This window comes from Harmonia axyridis, chromosome 3 (genome assembly GCF_914767665.1).
Source record: "Harmonia axyridis chromosome 3, icHarAxyr1.1, whole genome shotgun sequence".
Taxonomy (NCBI): Eukaryota; Metazoa; Arthropoda; class Insecta; order Coleoptera; family Coccinellidae; genus Harmonia; species Harmonia axyridis.
The window spans coordinates 4,771,593-4,793,810 of NC_059503.1; the positions used below are offsets into that span (position 1 = coordinate 4,771,593).

At 35.6% G+C, this 22,218-nt stretch overlaps 1 protein-coding gene across 2 annotated transcripts in view; it reads right to left on the reverse strand.

Moving 5' to 3' along the window:
* LOC123674649 (fibrillin-2-like) overlaps positions 1–22,218 on the reverse strand; it is a 36,671-nt gene that overhangs the window by 12,553 nt on the left and 1,900 nt on the right. The window contains exons 2-19 of one of the 2 annotated variants that reach the window (XM_045609594.1): positions 17,415–17,590; positions 7,747–7,829; positions 7,494–7,607; positions 7,293–7,397; positions 7,138–7,233; positions 6,888–7,082; positions 6,576–6,824; positions 6,355–6,510; positions 5,963–6,211; positions 5,351–5,593; positions 5,134–5,283; positions 4,171–4,760; positions 3,713–3,941; positions 3,352–3,657; positions 2,935–3,276; positions 2,644–2,772; positions 2,336–2,587; positions 892–967 (exon numbers count right to left, since the gene is read on the reverse strand). In XM_045609594.1, coding sequence (XP_045465550.1) covers positions 892–967; positions 2,336–2,587; positions 2,644–2,772; positions 2,935–3,276; positions 3,352–3,657; positions 3,713–3,941; positions 4,171–4,760; positions 5,134–5,283; positions 5,351–5,593; positions 5,963–6,211; positions 6,355–6,510; positions 6,576–6,824; positions 6,888–7,082; positions 7,138–7,233; positions 7,293–7,397; positions 7,494–7,607; positions 7,747–7,829; positions 17,415–17,575 — 3,725 coding nt within the window. In that variant the 5' untranslated portion in view covers positions 17,576–17,590. Of the gene's footprint in view, positions 1–891; positions 968–2,335; positions 2,588–2,643; positions 2,773–2,934; positions 3,277–3,351; positions 3,658–3,712; positions 3,942–4,170; positions 4,761–5,133; positions 5,284–5,350; positions 5,594–5,962; positions 6,212–6,354; positions 6,511–6,575; positions 6,825–6,887; positions 7,083–7,137; positions 7,234–7,292; positions 7,398–7,493; positions 7,608–7,746; positions 7,830–17,414; positions 17,591–22,218 lie in introns of those variants that run through there. The other variant, XM_045609595.1, reaches the window with a different exon arrangement.

Below are 22,218 nucleotides of genomic sequence, written 5' to 3' on the forward strand. Positions count from 1 at the left end.
GACATCATGGTTGTTCAATTCAGGAATGAAAAAGTTAGTAATTATGGCTCTATACCGATCACCATTGACTGTAACGTTCTGGCCATCATCGTTTTTGAAGAAGTACGGGCCAATGATTCCACCAGCCCATAAAGCGCATCAAACAGTCAGTTTTTCTGGATGTAATGGTGTTTCGACATACACTTTAGGATTGGCTTCACTGCAAATGCGGCAGTTTTGCTTGTTGTCGTAGCCATTCAACCAGAAGTGCGCTTCATCGCTAAACAAAATAAAATGGACGTAGTGCGCGATACGTATTCCGCACAGAACCATTATTTTCGAAATAAAATTGCACTATTTGCAAGCGTTGTTCAGGCGTGCGTCTATTCATGATGAATTGCCAAACCAAACTGAGAATAAATCATTTAACAGCTGTTAAATCGGTCGCCATCTCGAACAGTAACGCCATTTTAAAGTTATATACCTCGAAAGAAAACACCCGTTACATGCTAATTTTTGAAAAGTAATCCCAAGAACATTAAACAATTGATCACAATAATCCATCCACGGTCTGATACAACAAATGAAAATCTTAAATATGAAAGAATCTATCAATTCTTAGCAGGAAAAAATAATAAACTACAATTGTAATTATTTTGAAACAGTCAAGAGAGGTTACAATTTAGACAGAATACGTTGTGATCTACACAGCTTTAGGTTGAAAATTATAAAAATCCATCAAAATTGTCAAAGAAGGTTTCGATTATTTCGGATATCTTATCAGTTCACTTCTTGATAATAATTTGGTTCTATTCATAATAGATGTTATTGTAGCTGATTTACAGATCTTAAGATCTAGTTATTCTTGAAGAGTCTTGATTTTTCTTGCAGAAAAAATAATTCAAAACTTACCCGCAGGTACATTCAAAGCTACCAGGAGTATTTACACAGATATCTTCACATGGCTCTTCCTCGCATTCATCAATATCTGAAAAAAATTATGGGTATATCTTAAACGTTAAAAATCGGAAATAGTTTACCAGAAAGTACCATGTACAGTGCAATACAGACCAAACTAACACAAGCTGTTATTTGAATTGCCAACATGCCTATTCGAAATCGATGAAATTATGGTCTTGTGATATTCTTGAGAAATACAACATTGTCATTTACGTTTCTTTTGGAAAATGGACAACTTCAATATTTTCATATTTTCGCACAAAATGACGTGAAAAATTTCACTCGAATAAAAGCAATTTCGCTCAGATTTCTTGTGAGAGCACGCACAAGTATCAGTAAAACTATCCCGACTACTTCTTATAGTTGACTGAACCCGAATGTATCAACAGAAGCTTTGGAATTATTGCTATTATATATCTTTCTATTTTCTGTTAACTGCCGATCCACAATAGGACCATTCAGCGGGATTTTCAGGTTCAGGCCATGAAATTCGCTAGAAACATAACTGAATGAGGTACTTGATGTTGTGTTTACTCCTGAAATTAATGGAGCAGAGCAACAATAATGGATTTTCTAATTATAATTCTAATACTCCATGTATTATTAGCTCTCTGGGAGTACAGGTGACCATTTCACCAGACAGTGTTGTAAATGAGCCTGACGAATGCGGATTATTTACTTTTGGAACAAAGATATAATCTTGTGAAAATTAGTAAAAAGACACCGATAAGACAGTGATGGATTAGACATCCTATAAATAACACAAGATGCGACTCAAATAGTTCTATTTCCAAAATTCTACAGTTCAACTTGGATTTCTTGGACCATTTCATTCCAATTCTATGAGTTGTTTTCATTCTACTTTGAAAAGGACACACTTTCTAAAATGAGAAACATAAGATCTAACCATAGATGGTTAGATGCGCCTTGAAAAGAGGAGATGAGATAGTAACGATGAATCTAGAGTGCTGGATGTCCTTTTAAAAAACTACAACAAGACGACCACACTTATTACAATTCGCGAGGGATTGGTAATGTTGTAAGAATTCTTACCTGATATTGTTACCTTATGATTCTGTCTAGTGGTCATATTGCCAATATTATAACTATTCAATGTAGTTTATAAACTTAGTTTTTTCAATTGATGTGTATTATACTTGATCAAAACTATAATTTTTTGAGTGCAACTTTCGATTATTGAGTAAATCTAAATAGTGTTCTTCCCATTCCCTGAATATTAAATGAACGCGTTCAAAAGATTTACCGGTTGAAAGTTTTCGATAAAATGCATAAAACGTAAATAAAAAACTCAGGACACTCGAACACTCAGTCAGACTATCCAAATTATCCTGCATTTGCACTGAAAGGAGTTATTTTTGTAAAATACCAAACTTACCTTCGCAATGAGATTTGAGTCCAGTCTGCGAATATCCTTCATTACAAACGCACTGGTACGTCCCCATCATGTTCTCACAAACTCCATTGGAACATATACCGCTGGTAATTGAACACTCATCGATATCTTTACAGGTCTGCTTGTCAGAAGCCAACTCGTGGCCAGGTGGACATTCGCACTTGTAAGAGCCTTCAGTGTTTATGCATCTTCCTCCCCTACACAACCCAGGTATCTCTTCACACTCGTTGATATCTGCAAGTCGCTCATATAACACAATTGGGAATCTACAGAAAGATTCTAAGACTTACCCATGCAAACTTGCATAGGAGCTACAGCACTGTAACCTTCATTACACTCGCACATGAAATCTCCTGGAATGTTCTTACAGACTCCGTTTCCACATACGTTAGTTGTTGTCAGACTACACTCATCGATATCTGCAGAAAAAAATAGCAAATGAAGTATAGTATCTCGAGTGAGGGTTTACAACATCTGAAATAAATTTCCAGATAGTGCGAAACCAATAATTTTTTACTATAGTTTGAGCTGGAGAATTGGTTGCTTCACCTTCTAAATCTTCAGTATTATATCCTACTCACCAACACACTTTATTTTGCTGTCATCGTAATCGTAACCCTTGTTACACTTGCAGCTGTAACCACCGACTGTATTCTTGCATCTACCGTTCTGACACATTCCGGGAAATTCAGTACATTCATTTATGTCCCTGTGATCGACGAAACCAAGACCCTTAGGACACAGTTCTGCGAATGCTGCAGTTCCAGGTCTTGGACAAGACTCGCACTTATCACCCCATCCTCGTCCGATAGACGTACAGCAGCAGAGGTGTTTGTAGAATATTCCTTCTATAGGGTTGATACATTTGCCGTGTTTATATTTTGTGTAGCACAGTTCTTCCCTTACGTCTAAGCACTGAGTTCCTAGAATGAAGGAATCAAAAGTCAGTTAACTAGGAAATAAATCTTACTAAATGTTTCGAGAACTATGCTACTTACTAGCTGCATCCAAGGTTAGACCAGGTGGGCAGCTGCAAGTAAAACTGCCATCAGTATTAACACAGGTGCCACCCCCTCTACAGATGTCAGGGTTGAGGTCACACTCGTTGATGTCAGCGCAAGCCTTGCCGTCTACTTTAGCATAACCTGGTGGACAGTCACATTCGTTCCTGTTACACCTCTCACAAGGGGATCCCCAGGCAACACCAATGGAACAGCAACATTCTGTTTTTTTGCTCAGTTGTGGTAGGTTGTTCTCACATCTTCCATGGTTGAGCTTGGTCCAGCAAGAACCTCTTCTGTTATCTACGGTTGTCAAAAGTTAAACCTAACTCAATCGCAAGAAAGTTGGAAATATTACCTATGCAGATCCTGCCAGTGTTATCCAGGACAGATCCTGGGTCGCAGTCGCACTTGTAAGATCCAAAGGTGTTAACGCATTCTCCGTTGAAACAAGCCGCTTCTGGACCAAGTTCTTTGCACTCGTCTATGTCTTCACAGACTGAAGTGATTGGGTTGAGTTGAGTTCCAGAAGGACAGATACACTGGTAGCTTCCTGGAGTGTTCCGGCATTGTCCCCCGCTACATACCTGCACAAGTGATCTAACAATTCATAATCAAACCTCTTAGGAGGGATGTGAAGTATTTATTGTTTTGTACAGGTTCTCTCAAAAGTGTCTTATATTTATTTCATATCTACTCACATTTATAAGCTTCTTATTATCGTTGAGATTTTCTTTCAGAGATACACAATTCACTCAAATTGAGTTTAAAAAGTTGATTTTTGAAATCTCTAATGAAAAAGTAGATTCTACTCACCAATTCTTCGATCTCGCACTCATTTATATCAGTACAAATCTTCCCAGTCTCATCCACCTCAAAACCAGTGTTACAGATGCATCGATACGTTCCGATCATGTTCTCACAAGCACCGTTCTGGCAAATATTGGGATTCTGCGCGCACTCGTTGATGTCGTTGCCGTCAAACGTTGAACCAGGTCCATGGGGACACAGAACATCGTAATCGCTCGTACCAGGCATGGGACAAGGCTGACAGTTCGTACCCCAGCCCATAGGCTTGCCGGTGAAAAGAGCGCAGCAACAGCAGCTGGACCTGGTGACCGCCAACGTTGAGGGGTTGAAGCATAGTCCGTCCCTGTACTCCTGGTAGCAGAGATCACGTCTGGTATCGAGACAGGAGCGTCCGTCAGGACCTAGGCTGAAGCCAGCCTGGCACTCGCATCTGAAGCTGCCTGGAGTGTTGAAGCACCTGCCTGACTGGCAAGGACGGGATATGCACTCGTCGATGTCGATGCAGTGGCGTCCGTCTGGACCTAGGCGGTATCCGGAGTCACAGATACAGCGGAAGGATCCCTCCATGTTTATGCATTTTCCGTGGTCACACATTCCTAAAAACGTACGTGGGCTTTCATTAGAGAAATGCATTGTTAACTGTTTGAATATAGGACTACTTTTATCATGCCATGCTATCTCAAGGTACCACGATAAATATCGAATCTCATACGATAAAACGATCCTGTAAGTTTTATAGCAGAGTTTATTCAACAAAAACTACTATAAGTACTCCCTTGTCAAAGTAAAATCAAAGGGCTAATTTCATAACTTCAAATTATTTCCAATATTCAATATCATACTGGACTGTAAGATCATTTCAACAAAAATTATGTGATAACGAGGTAATACAGATATTTTGGTGTATAGGCAAGATGAATGATCAATCTGTAAAAACTTGAAGTAGCAACTCGCAAGTAGCATTCTCACCTGTACTTGCACATTCATCCATATCACTACAGAAGGTTTTGTCACTGGATTCCACAAATCCAGGCAAGCAATGGCACATATATGATCCAGGAATATTCATACAACGTCCGTTGAGGCAAATTCTTGGATTCTCGCTGCATTCATCGATATCTGAAATATGAGTTGTGCTTCACTTATGATCACCACTAGATAAATCTATAGAAAGACAGAATTGTACCTATACAAGCGAACATCGACGGCGACAACTTGAATCCAGGGTTGCATAGACACTTAAAGCTTCCATCCATGTTCACGCATCTACCATTGCTGCACATTCCTATCTCAGCGCACTCATCATGGTCAGTACACATTGTACCGTCTGGAGATACATCGAAACCAGGTGGGCACATGCAATCAAAGCTCCCTATTGTGTTGCGACAAACGCCATTTTGGCATTTACCTTCTCTACATTCATCGATATCTGTTGGTAAGAGGTCGAATTGAACATTCAGTTATAGATACTTTTTATGAAGAGAAACAAGATTGTAATCGATATAAAAGAATAGATAAGGTAAGGTTACTTTATTGAGTTGAGAAAAATCCTTTAGTGAGTAATAAGATTGAAGTTGTATCAATAAGAAGACAAGATTTGAAGAGTTCTTAAATCGAAACGTCTTGCAAATAAAATAATTTTCAGTTAGTAGACCGAATAAACATTACAAAGTAATTTGCACCTTGCAATGATATTGATACACCTTGAAGAGTAGAAATATTGGTCAAGTGAGATAGAGTAATGTGAAATGAGTCCTCGGAAAGTTAAGATAACTCGAATCAAATAATTATCACTGGCCTTCACACACATGTGATTTTCCAAGTCGGTATCCAGGGTTGCAGATGCACTTGTATCCTGATACAGTGTCAACACACTGTCCAGGTCCACAAATGTTTGGACGGAGGATACATTCGTTCACGGCAATAATTGAGCCTCCTCCTGGTATCATTCCATGACTTGTCCCACTCTCTATGACCTCTCCAGACCCTTCTCCTTCTCCTATCATCGTTCCTGGTTGGATTGACGCACAGAGTAATCGGTGTTCATCTGAAAATTGGAAATTTCAAGAAAAAAGTGATTTTTGTGCAATGGAATACAAGATATTGACAGTATGAAGTCAAGTCGACCTCATATTCAAGAGAAATCATTTTTAACTTTCGTCTAAAACATTGTTATCAAGAAAAGTTTACCTTCTCCAAAAACTGGACATCTGGAACATTCGTCTCCCCATCCTTGCCCCATGTTGACACCACAACAGCAATCCTTCTTTGACAACCTCATGGGAAGATTTGCCCTACAATAACCCTGCTCTGTTCTTTCGGTATAGCACAATCCTTGTCGACCATCTGAGTACAAAACAGGTTTTGAATTTCTAGGTCATGTTATTGGGAGTCTTTGAATACACCCTTACCTATACAGTATTTTTGGTTCTGGCTCTGTATAAAACCAGGATTGCATAAGCAGAAATATGACCCATCAGTATTGACACATCTACCATTCTCACAAACACCTTCATCTTCACATTCATTCTTGTCATCGCACTGGTTGGTTTCTAAATTCCTGGTTTGACCTTCTGGGCATTCGCAGGTGAAAGATCCTATTGAGTTCACACATTGTCCTCCTTCGCATAGATGGGGTATCGCCTCACACTCGTTTATATCTGGAAAGGTAATATTGTCACAAATCTTTCTCATATTCTCGAAATATTGTAAATGCTACTTACCTATACATTCAGCAGTCTTTTGGTTCTTAATAAATCCTATATCACAGTCAAGTCTTGAAGGGCAGTGTTCACACGGGTGACCCCAAGCTTTTCCAACAGTTGCACAACATAGCGTTTTCGTGCATACAACACCTTGAAGTTGGTTCACACATAGAGATCCCCTAGCTCCAGTATAGCAAGGCCCAGTTCTGAAATCTGATAGGAATAGGTTATAACTTGAAGGCCATCAAGGTAGGAGGGCATTACTCACCAATCTCACAGTGTTTTCCTGCAAATCCGTAGATACAGGCACATCTATCTGGTCCAATACATCTACCTCCGTTTTTGCAACGCTCCAGGCAAATTGCTACAAATATTTTTAGTTGTTTCAAAGGTATGGGAGGAGATGCAGAAGAAGTTACTCACGTTCTGTACAAAACTCTCCACTAAATCCTGGAGGGCAGTTGCATCTGCCATCGACACAAGTACCTCCATTCATACACATTGCCCTGCATGGTCTTCCTTGGGGCTCTACAATGAGAACGATAGAAGAATTACGTATTGTTTACTGAAGAAACTCCGTTTCAAATGATTATTTCATTCTTGGAGGTCATTGAACAATCTTACCTCCTTCGTTGCCTGCATCTCTATAGCATGGTGCTCTCGTCTCTTGTCCTGCTTCACATCTACAGACATTTGGACGCACACATTGTCCACTACCACATGGCCTATTGCAGATTGCTGCAAAAATAAGAGTGGTCAATGACTAGGGCGAAAACTATATCTTGTTAAACTACAGATAGTCAACAACCTCATTATTTGGGTTGATGTATATATAGTCAATGCCAAAAAAGGAATTGAAGACACTTTATATACTTACGAATTATACATAATCCTAAAATGTTATGCCTTGACCATCCAGGACAGCAGAAACTTGCATATCTTGAACGGCAGACGTTAGGCCTGAAAATTAAAAATTGTCCTGATAGAGGAGTGTAAAGAATAATTTAAAAGTTAATAGCACTTTAAATATGACCGTTATTCTTTATGGAACAATTTCAACTAGATGTTATTTTCATCAGATTACAGAAAAATATTCCTTGAATATCGTTTTCTTATGGCATGAGGCTATTTTAGTCATCTACAAATGAAAAACTACCATGTCTTTCAGAATAAACTAAATAAAACAACCTTTTTCATTCGGTAAACAATTTTTCATGAATTCACAATAAATAAAGTGTAAAGCGACCACCCAAAAGCGGTGTTTTCGACAAGTTCATCCGTACAAATTGTTGACCAGAAATTTTTTGATGCCCTCGACTGTCCTCCGGCCATTAAAATCTGACACAAACACCCCATTCTTGAAGAACTTGACAGCTGGAAAATATCTGACCTCATATTCTCTCATGGCCCACCTCTCCCCTTCTGTGCAGTTATAAGCAGCAAACCGTACAGAAGTACCATGTGTGATAGAAGCTTCTTTGAATATCGGTCTGAACATTCTGCAATGTTTGCACCAATCGGAATAAAATAGGATAAGGGCAGGGTCTCCGGTTCTGATGAAAGATTTTATGGTGGTATCATCCAGTTCTTCTATCATTATGGGTAGATCCAGGTGGATTTTAAATTGACTCAGTTCATTTTTGAAGTTACATTGACATTTGGCAAACGTCCCAAGCCATGTGAAGGGTGCATAGAAGATTAGTGTAGCAAAATATTGTCTCAATAGATTCAATATTAAAATATGTGAATTGACAACCCCAATTATTAGTTACTAGCAATAACAACAAAAAGAAACAAGCACAACTAATATTCGGATCAGTGAAATTAAAACACTGAACGCCATTTCCTAATCTGAACAATAAAAGCGAACATTAAGACTTCGCCAACTCGAATTTATTAACCCGTAAAAATCCATTCATCATTCTGGCGATAATAATACTGTACGAATTGAGCGTGAATCTGAACCACAATAATTGAGCTGTCGAAGAGATTTCCTCTTCGTGTTAACACCTCACAGGCGATTAGTTTTGCACTACAGGAATCTGATGAGATTGTTAATCAATGCGTTTATTGGTCGTTGTTTTGAGATGGGGTGGTAATGCACAGCGATTAAAGAACTTGAGTACTCAGTGTGAAGCAAGGTTCAATTTTCGATAAGGCAATTTTTTTTTGTTGTAGAAGGTAGTTATACTGGTATATCCTTGCAGATATTACATTTAATTGGAATGCATGGAAAATATGGTTGTTTAAATAGATTGATATTCTTATATTCAATTTGCATATTTTGGTCCAAGCTTTTTCGCTGCCTAAGGATGCAGTGTTTCAGAAGAAATTATTGTAACCAATTTCACTATGCGATAATTGACACATAGTTTGTCCATTTATTGTTGTCAGGGTAACCAACATATGTCATAAATCTCGTCAGTCCTCACACAGAAAAATCAGGGCGCAAGTTGAGGAAGCATTGCATCAAACGTCAAAAGTGACAAACCAAAATAATAAATAATACAATAATCAGAAAATGAAACGAAATGGAGGTGGAACTACAGCAAAAACAAGAAGTCGAAAAGCCAACAGAGCTAGTATAGACATGTGCACTCAAACAGAGAACTTTGTCATCGACGAAGACATAACCCAACTTCCAGTGGTTCTGCTTGATAAGAGCACCATTGCGAGGTACCTGCAGAGGCAGAGAGGACAAGAAGCAGCCGAAACCACAGCAAATGAAGGGAGTATCTCAAAAACCATTGGCAGAGCCATCACAACGACAAATTACAGCACATTTTTGAAGCCTATAACGAACAACCAATATGCCAATTCCACTTTCGACAGCAACAAAAAAAATATCGAAACCCCAGTCCTCAAGAGGAGGTGTAAGAGAAAAGTTAAGTTCTTTAGACCAAACGCGGCAAAGCAGTCTAGGAAAGAAGCTAATAAAGAAAATGAGGAGGAGTTAAGAGACTTTATGCGTGATGCTTCATGCGAATCTGACAGATTAGAGCCTATAGAAGAACGTACAGAATTGGAGCAACAGAACGAGACACCACACGAGCTTGACGAAGAGGCTCATGAGGAGCAAGAGGTACAGTCCATCGAACTTGGTTCCTTGAACGATTGTGATATGTCGCTAAATGCGGAAATACATAATATACTGCCAGCATTTGATGAGAATAATGAGGAAGATGTTTTGAGAAGGTTTTCGACAAAAGGTACCTGCACTGAGATTGTTGAGTCTTCAGAAGGTGATGTTAAATTCGATTGTATTCGGATCAATGCAACTACGGTGAATATACATAACCATTTTTATGGAAGAAGGAATGAAATGAGTTAGGTTGCAATTTTGTCGATAGTTTGTATGCAAATTGTAATTTTGTATTTACAGAATAGGAATAGCATTAGTGTTATGTTCATTAAATTAAGTTTCTAAAAAATGAAACTATTGCTTTTATTTTTTATTCTTCCTGGGATTTGAACTCTGATTGGAATCAATTACTCGAAAAATAGAATTTCAAATTGTCCGAATATTGACAAAAAACACTAGAAATTTCACCTAATTGTTTTTTCCTTCAATACTAAATCTTTTTATTGAATTGAAAAAAAGGTATACAATTTCTGAGACCTTGGTACAGACCGTGCGATACAGTAACTGAGCTAAGAAAGCTTGCTGATTGAATGCTGATTAATTCAGTGGCGCCAATGAAAATTCCTTAACTCCAAAACTATTTCAGCAAGGACTTTACGGTAAAAAATTTTTGTACTGAGCACAATCGTATTCTTAAGCCTAGGAGTATCAACTGAATTTTTTTGTAAAAGTTGTGTTATGAATTCTTCACAGTTTTTTCTATACCAAAATAAAGTCGCAATGATCGAGCCAAAAATAACCATCTCGTCCCTCAACATCGACCCAAATCCATCAAAAACGGTACTAAAATTACAACCATAAGTGCCACTCATGTGTCCATAATTTAACCCAACTAATATAGGGATTACCCAACAACACCCACAAAACCATCACTCTCCTTACGTCAAATTAAACGTTCTTTCGTGGTTGAATCTATAATGGACCATTAGATCATGATCCTTTTCGTCCGTACGTATTCCCCAAGGATATGAGATGAGCCTTGAATTACATACAGAATAATTCGAAGATTATATCATATTTGATTACTCTATTAGCTAAAAGACATTCGCCTAGGCAAATGCTCAATTTGATTGGGAGGAAGTGCACTTGTATGTAGGTGTATCTGACCTAGAAGCGATTTTGAAACCTTAGGTGGATGGAGAGTCAACAACGATCTCGTGTCTCTTTATCAAATCTGTTTGTCTTACCGAAATCAGTTTGTTTGAAATGGGTTAATGATACTTCCGGTTAAACATAGGCTTCACTCATTGGCGTCAAAAAAAAAAGCCAAGAGAAGCTCATTTGTTGAGGAAGATTCGTGAAGAGCGAACACCCGTCCAGATACTGACCACACTCAACTCTGATTTAGGAGTAGTATCACTTTTTTGAATATGAACGTAACTGTTTGAGCGCGTATTCCCTGAACAGATCGCTCTAAAATTTCCTCACAATATCTGCATTTTTCTGATTTCGCGTTTTTCCATCCGCAAACACGATAACTCTCTAGTTTCAGAATACCTAAAAATATTTGTCAATAATTAAGTGACCACAAAACGTTCAATGGTGAGTGTTGATGTAAAATGACAATTTTAAGCTTCGTGCAACGTTTCACCCTAACCATAGAACGTTCAAGCAGAATATAGATAATAAAAAAGGGAAAGCTCTGGCATAAATTCGGGGATTTTGCATTGTACTGAGTTAGTCAATTTTCTCAATACAATTGAAAATTTCCTAGAATAATAAATAAGCATTCAATGAAAAGCTTGGAGTTATTTCAGAATAATTTTTCTTATTTGTTTTCATTAGAAAATTGTTTCCTGTTTCAGAATCAGAATGAGATCTAATATTAGATCATTTAACTGAATGATCTACATGACATCACTACCAAAAATAGGTGCTTTCTATCGAAACACAACAATTGAAACAGGTTGATATTACCCTGCGAGTCTTTTTTTCAAGGAAATTACATTTGGAAGTTTCAGTCAAGTTTTTTGAAATATTGTCGAAATTCAATAAAAAATTCATGTTATACATCCTAGTGACTTTCGTATTGTATCTTGGTAGTTGGTGTGACTGTTACGAAAATTGACAGATTACGAAATTTGAATATGAATCGTACGTTTCGAATTTTGAAATAATTTACAATTACGCATTAAATTCTTGAATTATGTCTGACGAAATCGATTTAACACCGGCAGAATTAAGAGAAATTGCGAATAATGTTGCAAATTATTTCACTATATCCAATTTATATTTTATTGACAATTGACGTATTGACATTTGATAGGATAGGAAGTCAGTGCAGACAACCACAAAACGAAAAATATAACTCAAAACAATGCTGTAATGAGTTCATTACAGCACTGTTTTTAGTACTGTAATGAACTCATTACGATACTGAAATAGGAAAAATTACTTATACTGAGGTCTGGTCATGTAGGTTATAAATTCTCTGACATGGGGAATTCTAAAACTTTGTACGTGTCCTTCAGTTTCAATTTTCAAAATTCATCAAAAACTACCCATTCTGAATTTTATGATACCACGATTTTCAATCAGAATATAACAAACGAGACTATGACAATTATTCTCTCAAATTTAAAAAAAATGTATAAATTTCGAAAAAAATCCATTAGAACCAATACGGTTTGTTGAAGATCCTCACTACAGAAATCTCCATAATTTCCAAAGATCGATAATCAGATGCTTCAATCAATCTTATTGCCCCACAACTCGAAATCGAAGAATCAGTACATTGAATAAATCTCACAACCGTATCATAACCCCAAACTCCAGATGAATATCTCCGATCAAAAGTGTGAGAAAACCGCCTGTTAAAGCACGATAAGCATAAATCTAAATTCGATAATAATCATTTTACCCGCCCATAAATCATCTAATTGAACTGACCCCCAGACCAATGATCAATCGACTCGAAATGAACCCATAAATCAAAGATATTTCGGCTTTACCTCGCCTGGAGCATAGATGGAACCACCATCGGTGGGGTCAAGTGCAAGATGTCTCACAATTGAAACGCGGGGTACTTCATCATGACATGTATATAGATTGTAATAGCGGCAGCATATGTGCCTCAACATTATTGGATTGTGTGACGCTCTACGTTAGGCTCAAGTGACTGGGAAACATTTTTTATTGCTGATAGGTGTTCCGGTATCGCTTTGACAAGAGTGCTGGTCGCACGTGAGTACGTCAGGCCATATTTTGGAGGAAGAACATTCTGTTTCAGTGGTTGAACGGAATTTCATGGAAAATTCTGTGGTTCTATTTAGTAATGGTAGATTTAATCATGAGTGAATTATGGTTATTATTATTCCCGCAATTCTATCTATTACCGTGATTTTTCCAAGAAAATCTGCGAAGCTACGACATTGCTGGTGGTTGACCTACAACATAGCTACCTACATCCTTCTAAAAATTTTAGAAACATCGTAAACTATGTTCTTATTGAAAAAACTCCATTAAATGCATTTTAATTTGTTAAATATTCCTATTTCAGATGAATAGCGTGAAACATTTTCAAATAAAAACATTGTGAACATAAAGGGTGTTTTTTTTAGAGCTATAGAACTCAATTTTCAATAAAACAACGATGAATTATTCGATTGACATGAATTTCATTTATCCGCAAGATAATCTTATGGCATTACATTTTAAATATGATTTCTGGCATATGACCGCCACGGCTGGCTCGGATGTAGTCCAATCTGGACGTCCAATTTTCGATGACTTTTTCCAACATTTATGGCCGTATATCGGCAATAACACGACGAATGTTGTCTTCCAAATGGTCAAGGGTTTGTGGCTAATCCGCATAGACCAATGACCCACAGAAAGTAGTCTAGCGGTGTTAAATCACAAGATCTTGGAGGTCAATTCACAGGTCCAAAACGTGAAATTAGGCGGTCACCAAACGTGTCTTTCAATAAATTGATTGTGGCACGAGCTGTGTGACATGTTGCTCCGTCTTGTTGGAACCACAGCTCCTGTACATCATGATTGTTCAATTCAGGAATGAAAAAAATAGTAATCATGGCTCTATACCGATCACCATTGACTGTAACGTTCTGGCCATCATCGTTTTTGAAGAAGTACGGACCAATGATTCCACCAGCCCATAAAGCGCACCAAACAGTCAGTTTTCTTGGATGTAACGGTGTTTCGACATACACTTGAGGAATAGCTTCACTCCAAATGCGGCAGTTTTGTTTGTTGACGTAGCCATTCAACCAGAAGTGCGCTTCATCGCTAAACAAAATAAAATGGACGTAGTGTGCCATACGTATTCCGCACAGAACCATTATTTTCGGAATAAAATTGCACTATTTGCAATCGTTGTTCAGGCGTGAGTCTATTCATGATGAATTGCTAAACCAAACTGAGAATAAATCACTTGACAGTTGTTAAATCGGTCGCCATCTTGAACGGTAATGTCAACATAAAGTTATATACCTCGAAAAAAACAACCGTTACAAGAAATCCTTAGTAAAAACTTTCTAAAAATTTCTTGTTCTTGTCTTATGCTATGAAGGGTTGTTTCGACATTTTCAGGTTTGTTAACCATGGTCTGAATATAGACATCAAAGCAATTGTACGTCACATATTGTATAGCAAGACAGAATGACATTCACGATCATGATGCAGATGACAGGGCAACTTTTCTCCAGACATATGCAAGTCTGCATTGATCAGATAATCTCAAACGAGCCTGCAGAATATCCTCATTAAAATTGCAGTTGAGATTGTAAAAAGGCAACGTATTTTCATCACTTTTTTTCGACAATCTTAATGTTACAGGGCCAATATAAAATTCATTCATAAATTTGAATCTGATAAAGATCTGGAAAAATGAATAACAATGTGTTTTATTTTTTTGAGGGAAACTATGTCATCATCATTATTATTGATGATAGTTAAAAAAATTCGCTACCATTTAACTCTTTCAAAATTATATAAGGAATTTCATGGCTATAAGAGAAACATCGAACTTCTGAACAAATTTGTTACCTATACTTCTATCATTTTATTCTTTTACTACGTAACACGTTTTTCACGATATTTCACAAAAATGCAACTCATGATAACTTGTGACTTTCAATTGGATTGTTTTGACATTTTTGCAATTATGCCTGTAAGAAAAGACATGTCTCCAACTTCGAAATCATTAGGCCGATTTAACCACTTATCAAACTTCAAAAACATACATCAAGTCTTCAAGTTGTAAAGGCACTTTTCGATTCAAAATGAGTCAGTCAGACATTTGTATAAAATGATGGTTAATCCGTTCTTCTTAACAAGTGTTGGTATCTTGACAGTAATTATCTCCTCAATACTGAAGATGTATATCCCAGTTTTCAAACGTCATTGTGTCATACCAACACAAACAACATTCAAGTGTGTTCGGTAATAGATAGATGAATATATACAAATAGTTTACTTTCAACAACTGCAATTATTGTTGATGGTTATAATTATATACCATTTCTTAGTATGGAGCTTTGAATATAATTCATACTTTGTTCGTCCTGTATCTAATAGACCTCCCAAGGATAATGTCCTCCATCATAAAAATGGCTTGTTCAATAAGGCTCAACTTGACAGAAGAGAAAAATGTATACTTATTATTATTTATTAGATTTCGTTGACATAACATCTGAATTGGTTTCTATTCAAACAGTGCAGGTTATTGATTTATGCTTATTTCAAAAATTCTTATATCCCTACACTAAAATTCATTCCGTCATATACAGGATAATGGACGAAAATATATTCCTATTTACAACTGCATAATTTTTCGAATAAGAATATGGAACAAATATCTAATCATGTCATAAATTTCATTACTATCTATTATTTATAACACTCCGTAATATCTTCATCACCCGAAATTTATTCAGGTATTTGAAGAACGTTGCATTTCATTAAAACCATGCTGTAGGCGAAAATTATGAAATTATAATAAGCATATCGAATATAACTCAACAAATTGGATGTTTACTCAAGCTCGAAAAATTGGGATATAAAAAAATGATTATATGATGATAATTTTCAGCATTCATATGAAATTATAATATGTAAAAAATAAATATTAATGCAAGGAGTTTTCGTTAACTCGTTTCAATGAACTACTTGTGGAGAAAAGAGAGATTTACGAAAAAAAATTAGAGTCCTGACATGAACACTTGTTCAAATTCATAGTCATTTAATTAGTATTATTGAAATTACTCTGAATTTCATGAAAACATACTTTCATATCAATGATTTTTGAGAAAACTAAAAGCCTATAAAAATAAAATAATAGAAAAAATGCTAAACAAATCAAACAGTTCCCTGAAACTTCCTTCAGAAATGAAATAATATTACGCACGAATTGGAAAGTCCCAGTATTCATTCCTAAATAGTTTGTTTTCAATTAAGACCTAAGATGAAAGACTTGAAACAACCATCTAGATCATTTCTCTAAACCCAAGGGTATTATTAAAACATGAGCGATAGTGGCAGTATAAAGGAAATTAGAAATTACCACTAATGTGTCTAACGAAACTTAATAATTCTAACGTCAGTTATCTAACTAATAAATCTCCATCGTAGTAAGTCAAGCGTCTATGATAAAGACCATATACTTTACAGAAGTGCATTTAATTATTCTACTAGCAACGCGGTGGGTCATTCATAAGAGAAACAGCTTTAATCTTGTTCTAAACAAATTGTTTCTCTTATGACGAATGAATTGTTCTGCTTGTAGGCTTCCAGAAAAGAATGCTTTCAATTGGTTGATATAGGTGTCCTACTTCACACAGAATTAAAAGTAAAGAAGTGGTCCAAAACTTTGGAAACTTTTGAAATAGAAGTTGTTATATACGTCGGTTATATACCTTCTAGTTATAGGATTCGATATGTGAATTTTGATACCTACAAATCAAAATTCAAAGAAATATTCCGCGTATCTCAATGAAATAAGGAACGCATTGATAAGATAAAATCAATCAAATATATAACATTTAAAATACACATGAATTCTATTGAATCCTCCACATCAAATAATTCTTCTTTTGATATATCTAATTCTATACCTCGAAATATCTTTTTTTTTCAATATCTATTATTTATTTTCAATTATATTCTAGGCAAATGAATAGATATACCTAAAAACATTTCAATGTTAATGTTTCAACAAAATTTTAGTAAATGTTTTGTGTTTAATATTTTAATTCTTCGAATATTTTTGATAATATTAATATTTTTAATGTTTTAGTTTTCTGCTTTTGGTTATTTTCACCTGAGCTTCTACTGAAGAAACTAATATGTTCATTATCATTGTTGCCATCAAGCAATTATTATTATTCATGGAATATTTGACGCAAGCTTTTGTTTTGCTTTATCAAAAAACTGTTCAAACTCACCCTCCAGGTGTTAAACGTGCTGAATCATTGCTGTGTTGCCTGTACCGTGAATTTGGATCTTCATCTTCTTCTTCTCCTGCAACGAGGCTATTTGATGTGAACAAAATTATCAATAGTCCTAGTGTCCATTTAGAAGAACCAACACTTCTCCTTAGAATCATTGCGTCAGTTTACACCTGCAAAAAATTGAATATGTCTTGATTCTCTTAAAAAAAAAACAATAAACAAATTTATTCAGAAAAAACAAAATAACTGAAGGTCCCTCCACCAATAGCTTGCCATCTGGAAACATTTGACAAATAAAACTACGCCATGACTAAAAATGGAACGATAAACGCTTCAACAATGCATTGAAATTGTAAAAATTCACTACTAAAATGGTGAAAATTTTTAAGTCAAAGTTAGCAACACTAAAGCACTTTTAGGTTGTCGTGGAAGCACCTTCTCGATCTGCATTGGTCAAACTGGTGGAAAAACGTGAGCTGTTGAGACAAGTAGTTATGTGAAGAATCGAAACCGTGTGCGTTAATGGCATACCTTCCTCTTTACAATGAAATAAACATCCATTGACTTCTCGTAAAATATACCAGTTCTTTTTCAATATAAAAAATGAAACCTCTTATTGGAAAACCCTTAATTCAAAAATATTTCTCGATCAATAACGCAAATGTTCTTGTATTGGGTCACTTGTTTATTAGCATTATCATCAATGGATCCGATTATGCATCTTCGGTTATTTTTCTGTGCCAGATACAAATATGACTGTTTAAATTGACTGAATGAACAGGGTTAAGATGCCTTACAATTGTCAACGATACATTCTAGTCAAGACGCGGGTCAATCATCTCTAAATGATCTGCTCCTATTAAATTAATTTAAACTGTCGAGTTTCAGCATTTCTCCACTTATTCTTACACGACTTGCATTCACCACGAATTGTCGGCCAAAATTAATTTCAGTAACGAGTTTCTTGAGATTGATGAGCGATAGTAGCGTGCTGAAAGGTACCAAGCAATTTTTTTTATCGAAGCATTATCGATCACTGCAGATTCTAACAGTTTATACAATAAGTTAATTGTTTTCAAATGGTAATGAAGGAGTAATCATTTTGAGAAGTCTTTCACATTCTGTCATTTTTTCGAAAAGTTACCTTTGAACTGTTACAACAATTACTTGGGATTAGTACTTTCACTTCAACTAGAAGATGATTGATGGATAATCTGAAGAGAAATAGCCTGACCGAGATAATAAAATTATAGGAAAATTCTTCTGACGTATGTAGGTAGGTATATATCCCAAATACACAAACTAATGATTTATTCCACTTCAGTTAAGAGCAAATGAATATCAAGAAATTGAAATGAAGCACTGAATTGAGCTTTGAGCGTTCTTTCAAATTACTATTCATATAATATTTCTCAACAAATGTTGGATGCACCCTCAGAGTAATAAACATAGATAGAGGGAGCATATGTCATTTTTAGTAAGCAAATTTTGTCCCCAACATGAACTATCAAATTTGACATGAAGCGCGCGGAAATGAAAACATATCAGTTATACGATATTACACTCAATTCGCGAGTTTCTCCATGAAGAACGCACTTTTTATGTCCCATAGTGAAGCAACGTTTCATATTAACTCAAAATATATTGAAATAAATACCGAAATATATAAGGAATTCGGAAAACAAACTTCAAGCGCGCCAAACGATGTGAAACAACCGATGACATTAGGAGAGCAAAAGTTGCCAAACCTTGGATTTCAGCAGGTAGATACAGAAAATAATAAATATTTTGCTTATTACAAATTCGACAATTAGGAAAAATATCGGATTCCAAATATTCAAATTTGCATATTCAATCGGGAACCCTCAAATAAATATATTTCATTCAATATAATATACATTCATAAAAAGTTATAACGATCTAGTAAAAGATTTGAAAATATATCACAATCCGACAACGTAATCTTACCATGTTTGGGACATGTAAAAATTTCGTATACTGCCTCTATGTTCATTACTCTATGCATAGAATAAATCGACTTGAACGTCAAAATACCCGAAACTCCCCGTATATTCAAAAACTACGAGAAAAATCGGAGGTTTAGGATTTTTGCCGGGGGTTTGAGATGATTTCTGGGAGGGACTTATTCTTGTCATTTTTTCTGTAGGTGGCCCCGTTTAGGCCAATTTAGGAACACCCTGTATATCCGAAAGAAAACAACTGTATTTTCGATTATACACAATTCCAGTTACAAAAACTGTACATTTTACGATTCTAAAACGAAATAACAACACTTTTCCGAAGAGGATAAAAGGCTGAATTAACTCTGCGATCTTATACGACAATAATAATAATCTCTGCACACAAAACCCATGTCAACAGAAAAGATTGATGATGATCTTCGACAGGTATGTTGCACAATTCACCAGGTTAATTCTCTCTGAATAACTCGAATCTCTTATCAACCTAGTGGGTTAGAAACTGTTGCTTCAATTTGTACGAAGCAGATTAAGAGATTCCGAAATTACCTTCCACCTGATTACACTGCAAAGCTGTACCATCGTATATAATAAAGAAATAAGGTGATTAATGTGGGTAGGTATATGTTTATTGGTTGTTACACGACATACCGCTGCTCTGTAAACGATTCGAAATTAATTCATCAAGTACGTGTTTTCATCGACATGCTCTCAGCCACTATAATTTGGTGGTGATTGGAAAAAACGCCTCTGATCATCACTTTGTCTCTCTGGCATTGCTCAACATGTCCAATGAGATAGTCTCTTTTAGACATTTACACTCACTCTGTTAATCAAGAGTGTTGGGTGATTATTCAGGTTCAAATCGAGAGGATTTTAATTCTGTTGGCCCACGAATGGACCTTGAGGGATCTCGGAGAATTTACAAGAAAGTGTTTGAAATTATTTTAAAAACAAACAGTGTGAATTTAGAGGGTTTTTTAACAGCTTAACAGTTCTTTAATTTCGCAGTCACATATCAATCATCAGCAAAGTATTATTTTTCCTGCCAAAGCAGCAAAGTAACGACAAAATAATTATTCTCAATGGGAATAAAACATTCGACATTTTCTGACAATCAATAATTTTTGCCACCAGCTTTATTTCTTGACGGGTAAGTACTTCTATGTCGCTATGATTGTGCAAAATATGAATAAATCCGATATTTTACCAAGAAACTGTTAGATATTTCATAAGTTGTCAAACTATAATTATTATGGACATACACATTTTCATAGCAACCAACAACTACGATTTCTATCGAATTTCGTTTCAATTCATCACTACAGGAATAATTTAAATTTTTTAATTTAATAATTTTCAAATACGATATCCTACACATAAACAATCAAAGAAAAAATTATATGTTTAACTCGGCTGCAAAGTAGATTGACTGCATTTTGCATTTCAAGGGGCCAATCAGTGAAGACTTTGCTGGTGATCGGCCAGCTTGAGTTCTTACATTAACTGAACTTCAAAAGCCTCAAGACCTAAATCTTGCATATGTCGAAAATAGAAAAATTTAACCTTTCAGGCGTATATTCGTTATTTTTATATGCTTTTTCTTTTGCCCAACAATAGATATACATATTTTCAAAAAAGTGATAAATGACATTGTGTTGACAGTATCACGTTTTTTTATGTTTTTCAGGTTAATAACGTATTTGTATTTTATTATAATAGTTTCAGAGTTCATGCGAAATATCGTGAAATAATTCTATGAATTATCCAAAAGAGATCCTAAAAATGCATTGCAATTAGGATAATTCGTCGGTGGTTCTCAATAGTGGAATGGTAAGCAGATTCAATATTCTCTTAATAAGGTTATTACATAATCGATCTCCATTTTATGTGTGTAATGCGATCTCTGTTATCTTCTTCCGGATATTTCGCATTGTAACAATTATCACACAGTTTCCTATTGAGATATCAACAATGAACTATGAATAAGTAAATGATCAGTACACGCATATATCCATATCAATCCTGTAAGAAATAGAGGTCAATGTTACAAAATCCACACACTGGTTTGTTAGATTGTCTACATATTTTTGTTCTTGCAATCATATGATAAATTAGCCCAGCACATCAAGAGCAATAAATCACTGTGAAATCTGCTTGCTATTGCAGCTGCTAATGTTAACATACATTTTTGTAGGAATTTTTGATAAAAATTATTTGGGGCTAGTGGTTGCGGATGCACTATTTCGACATATAATTCAAACTTAGACTATTTCTTTAACATCATATCGATCCACAAGAAACCAGGATTGATTTGAAAATTTTTAGAATATAATCTGTAATCCGTGAATATGGTCGTTCAAAAATTTGTTATTCTGTAGATTTCAATGTTGTTCAATCGACAGAAATGAACATTTTTTCAAGCTTTTTCGTCTAACCAGAACTACAGAAATTTCAAGAAGAATATCGTATAAATGTTCAATATTTGTGTGACCAAAAAACTGACGAAGTTGAATTACCTATTGTGTTTTGATGTGATATAACAATTACAAGATTAGTGCAAAATTTCAAGATAATCACAATTATCAGGGCTTCAAGAAACACCCTGTATCTCGAAGCCAAAGCGTTTCTGTACCAATGTTCATAGGGCATTTTTCACTTATGATTATCTAAGGAATATTTCATTTTGGTTTGTACCTTCCATTGAGTAACACCCTGTATATCCAGTGAAATGCTTAAAAAGATTCATAAGAGTCAGATACAAATCAACAATAAATTCATCGGAATAATAATTTATTATTTACCCCCTGTATAATAAT